Raw genomic sequence first — 4,795 nt, 5'->3', positions numbered from 1 at the left:
CTCCCCTTGGGGTGGGTGTCTCCAGCCTGTAGGTCCCGGCAGTCCCTGCCTCCACCACGGTGTAGGGTCCCTCCCAGTTGGGTCCCAACTTCCCGTCTGTCTCCTCCTTGGTGGCTGGGGTCACCCTCCGAAGTACCCGATCTCCAACATGAAATGTCCGTGGCTTCACCCACTTGTTATACTATCTCTACAACCTACGGTGATACTCTTCCAATTGGATGTACGGAGTGTCTCTCCTCTCCTCTGTGAGGTTTAGTTCTTCGGCCAGTATTCTCTCGTTAACCCTTACCTCTACCGCCTTGGTTCTAGTCGTCGAAGCCATCATTTCCACCGAGATCACTACCTCCACTCCGTAGGCCATTGCGAAGGGGGATTCTCCTATAGATGTCCACAGTGTTGTCCGATATGCCCACATTACCTGATTTAACTCATCTGCCCAGCACCCCTTGCACTCCTCCAAATTTTTCTTTAAATTATCCATGATAACTTTGTTGGAAGACTCTGCCTGACCATTCCCCTCAGGATTGTACGGGGCTGAAAACCCTTGCTTCACTTTATAGGTTTGGAGGAAGGCTTTCACTTTTCCCCCCGTGAACTGAATGCCATTTTCCTAGATGTTGGTGTGTGGAAGCCCAAACCGGCATATTATATTCTCCCATAAAAACTTTCTCACTTGTTCCTCTTTCAACTGCTGTAGGGCCACACCCTCAACCCATTTCGTAAAATAGTCGGTCGCGGCCAGCATAAACCTCCTTTTGCCACTGGCCAAAGGTAGGGGCCCGACGACATCCAATGCCCACATAGTGAATGGCCACGGACTAAAGACCTTGTGTAATGGTTCTGCAGGTGAATGGCCACAGCGCAAAGGTCTGACACTTTCGGCACCTCTTGGAGTACTTAGTTGCATCTTTCTTCATGTGGGGCCAGAAGTACCCTTGAGATAGCAATTGGTGGGCCGTCGTCCTTCCTGCCGAGTAGCTTCTACAATCCCCTTCATGAACCTCTCCTAACACCTCTCGCACTTTCTGCGGCCCCAGGCATCTCAAAAGTGGTCCGCTGATGCTCCGCCAGTATAACTCTCCGTCTGTCAGAATGTATCTCCTTGACCTCTGTTCCATTCTCCTTCTCTCACCTTTGTCCCTTGTATCTATTCCCGATAGGAAGTTTTTGATTGGTTCCATCCATCCATGCTCTTGTTCAATAGCTAGGCACACATCCTCATCCTCCGCGGTGCTTGGTTTGCTTAGCACCCTGACCTCAATAGATCTATCCTCTGTCCCAGGGAGTACTGCGGCCACGTACGCCAAGGCGTCGGCATGTCTATTCTCCCCCCTGCCTAGATGAGCAAAACTGATATTTTCGAATTTTCCTGCCTTTTTTTGTACCACCTCTAGATACTTGGCCATCCAAGGGCACCGTGCCGCAAATCCTCCATTGACTTGACATATTACCAAATTAGAATCCGAATACACTTTCAGTTCGCGCACCCCCAAATCCTTGGCCAAATCCATCCCCACTATCACTGCCTCATACTCAGATTCGTTGTTCAAAGCCGCAAAACCCAGTTTCATTGACAACTCCAGGCGAGTATTCTCGGGGGTAACCAACACCACCCCAATTCTATTCCCAGTATCTGTAGTTGATAAATCCGCGAATACCCTCCAACCATTCCGCATGTCCCACAGATCCAAGGGGTCGTGGTTTTGGTCTGCCTCCTGTTCCATAACCATCTCTTCCCCCCAGGTGGGGTCCTCGACCAGAAACTCGGCCAGGAACTCCGCCATCGCTTGGGCCTTCTCGGCGGTCCTGGCTTGGTACTCGATCTCATAAGAGCTGAGCAGCACGACCCACTTCAATATTCTTCCCAATTTCTCGGCCTTCAATGCCTGCTTGACTGGCAAGTTAGTCACTACCACCACAGAATGAGCATCGAAGTATGGTTTCAACTTTAGCGCTAGGGCATACTTTTCAATCCTACTGTACCTTGTTTCGGCGTCCAACATTGTTTTGCTTTGGAAGTACACCGGCCTCTCTGCCTTTCCCACCACCCTTATCAATACTTAACTAATTGCACACTCTGACACCCCCAAGTACAAGTACAACTTAACTTCTCCCCCTGTCCTGGCCACGACAGGATCGGGGCCTTGCCCAAATATTCTTTCAACTCCTAGAACGCTTTTTCACATGCCTTGGTCTATTGGAAGTCACTCCTCCTTCTTAACAATAGATATAAGGGCCGACAGTTGTCCGATGACTTGGATATAAATCTATTAAGCGCTGCAACCCTCCTAGTCAGCCTCTGAACTTCCTTCACATTCTGCGGGGACGGCATATCTAATAAATCCCTAATCTGATCCGGGTTCGCTTCTATGCCGCGGTATGTGACTATAGATCCCAGGAATTTCTCGAATGTTACCCCAAATGTGCACTTCTCTGGGTTCAACATCAACTTGTGTCTTCGCAATATGGAGAATGTCTCTTTCAGCCCCTCCAAATGCTCCTCTTTAGTCATACTCTTCTCTACCATGTCGTCTATATAGATCTCCATCTTCTTTCTGATTTTAGCCTCGAACATCTTCTTTCCCACTCTCTGAACGTCGTCTTCTAGTGTAACAGTACGTTCCCCCTTCCACTATGAACGCCGTCTTCTCTTGGTCCAGGTCATACATCACCACCTGATTGCAGCCCATCGATGCATCCATGAATGAAAAGAACTTATACTCTGCAGTTCGGTCCACTAACTCATCTATCCGCGGCATTGGGTAACAATCCTTTGGACACTCTTTGTTGATGTTTGTGAAATCCACGCACATTCTCACTTTCCTGTTCTTTTTAGGCACTGCTACCACATTTGACAGCCATTCAGTGAACTTGCATTCGTGGATAATACCCGCATCCTTCAGTTTCCTTACCTCCTCCCGAATTCCTTGTGCATACTGTGGTTTCATGCTCCTCATTTTCTGTTGGACCGGGCGGGCCCCTTCCCGCATATGTAATCTATGACACACAAACTCTGGGTCCAATCCCACCAAATCCTCGATGGTCCATGCAAATACATTGCTGTTCTCAGTCAACAAGGCAATCAATTTCACCTTCCAATCCTCTAACAAACTTGCCCCTATATTCACAAACCTCTCCTCCTCGGCTACTCCGATGCTCACAATCTCAATCTCGTCCACTGTCTTGCTCCCGATAAGCGGTCTCTTTTCTTCGGCTGCGATCTGTAATTGCTATGCCAGACTGTCCCCTATCTCCGGCATCCCCTTACCAAGTGCGTGTACCAGACCATTCGTCACCTAGTGGAGGTTCTGAGCCGCGACCTGATCACCCCTTATCTCGTACATTCCCTTATTCATCGGGAAACGGATTACCTGGTAATAAGTAGAGGGAATTGCCTTCATCTCATGAATCCATTTTCTTTCCAGGATCGTGTTGTATTCCGAGTTAGTGTCCACTACCATAAACTTGGTGAAAATGGTCACCGGCCCTGCGGTCACCGGCAGTACTAGCTCCCCCAAGGGCTCAGTCATGCTGCTGTTAAACCCGAACAAGTTAGTCCGTGGAGGCTTCATATGCTCCTTTTCTATTCCCATCTCTTCCATCGCACTCTGAAACAACAAATCCACTGAACTTCTGCAATCTATCAGCACCCTCTTCACCATGTAATTCCCCATTGCTATGGTAATCACCAGGGCATCTTTGTGCGGTGAGCTCACCGACTCTAGATCCTTTGGAGTAAACTCTATCCTGCCACTTCCTTCGCTATTTCCTGGAACTGGCCGCGGACCGTTCACAACTTCGTTTATCTGCTGCAAACTGGCTGTCTTCCTCACCTTATCCCTGTGGGTGTTCCTCCCCAGCGTTTCTCCGTTGAATATAACATTTATCGTGCCCAGGATTCTGGCAGTGGCAGGAACCCTTTCGATCGGCTGAACTTCCTTGACATGTTCCTTTAGCTGTCCTGTCCCAATCATTCTCTCTACTAACCATTGTAAAGCAAAGCATTCATTGGTAGCATGATTCCTAACCTAATGGTACGCGCAAAATGGCTTTCCCTCTATCTCCTTAGGCAAGCTCCGCGGTTCTTCTTAATGTTGATGTCCCTTGATCAAGGGCAAGATTTCCTCCAACGGCTTGTTTAGCGGAGTCAAGTCTATCTCGCGGTAAGGTTTTCTTTCCCTGTACTCCTTTCGGGCTTGGTCCCTGCCCCTTTCTGCCCTTTGTGTCTCCCCCCTGTAGGTTCCTCCATCCCGTGTCACGACACTGTCTCTGTCCCTCCTATCCTCCGTGGCCATGGCGTGCACTAACTTGTCGGGTTTTTTGGGTTCCTTACTATTTCTTCGCAAAATGTCCTCGTATCGGATATACCTCTCTACCTTCAAGTACAAAGCATGCAAGGTGGTAACTTCAATCTTTGATACTGATTCATGCACCCTAGTTCCCTGCTTTAGTCCATGTTGGAATGCTATGACCGCGGTGCACTCGTCCAAACTCTCCACTCTCAGGGTCTCTTCCTTGAATCTGCACAAAAAGTCTCTGAGTGTCTCCGTCGACTTCTGCTTGACATTAAAAAGATCCGCTACGCCCACCACCCTCTTCTTCTGATGGATGAAGTGATTCACAAAATCTTGCTCCAACTCCTCGAACCTTTGTATACTCCGTGACGCCAACCGATAGTACCAGTCGGATGCTCCCCCTTTCAGACTGGCAGGGAACATCATGCACTGGAGGCCATCATACTTCACCTCTTGCCACAGTGGTATCTGCTGCTGGAAGTGATCCAAATGGTCCGCTG

General features: G+C 49.0%; 2 protein-coding genes across 2 annotated transcripts; both read right to left on the bottom strand.

Annotated features, from left to right (window-relative positions):
- Window positions 1–818: 818 nt before the first annotated feature.
- On the bottom strand, window positions 819–2,003 carry LOC147489036 (uncharacterized). Its single transcript, XM_086574550.1, has one exon. It carries the CDS (start codon window positions 2,001–2,003, stop codon window positions 819–821), a length of 1,185 nt encoding a protein of 394 aa, XP_086430676.1.
- A 558-nt stretch (window positions 2,004–2,561) lies between these two features.
- LOC147489035 (uncharacterized) lies at window positions 2,562–3,974 on the bottom strand. Its single transcript, XM_086574549.1, has 2 exons — window positions 3,372–3,974; window positions 2,562–3,221 (listed from the first exon to the last, which is right to left on the bottom strand). Exons 1-2 carry the CDS (start codon window positions 3,972–3,974, stop codon window positions 2,562–2,564), a joined length of 1,263 nt encoding a protein of 420 aa, XP_086430675.1.
- Window positions 3,975–4,795: the final 821 nt, after the last annotated feature.

The sequence above is a fragment of the Coptis chinensis genome, chromosome 7, assembly GCF_015680905.1.
Source record: "Coptis chinensis isolate HL-2020 chromosome 7, ASM1568090v1, whole genome shotgun sequence".
NCBI classification, from domain to species: Eukaryota; Viridiplantae; Streptophyta; class Magnoliopsida; order Ranunculales; family Ranunculaceae; genus Coptis; species Coptis chinensis.
This window is presented reverse-complemented; position numbering and strand designations above follow the sequence as displayed.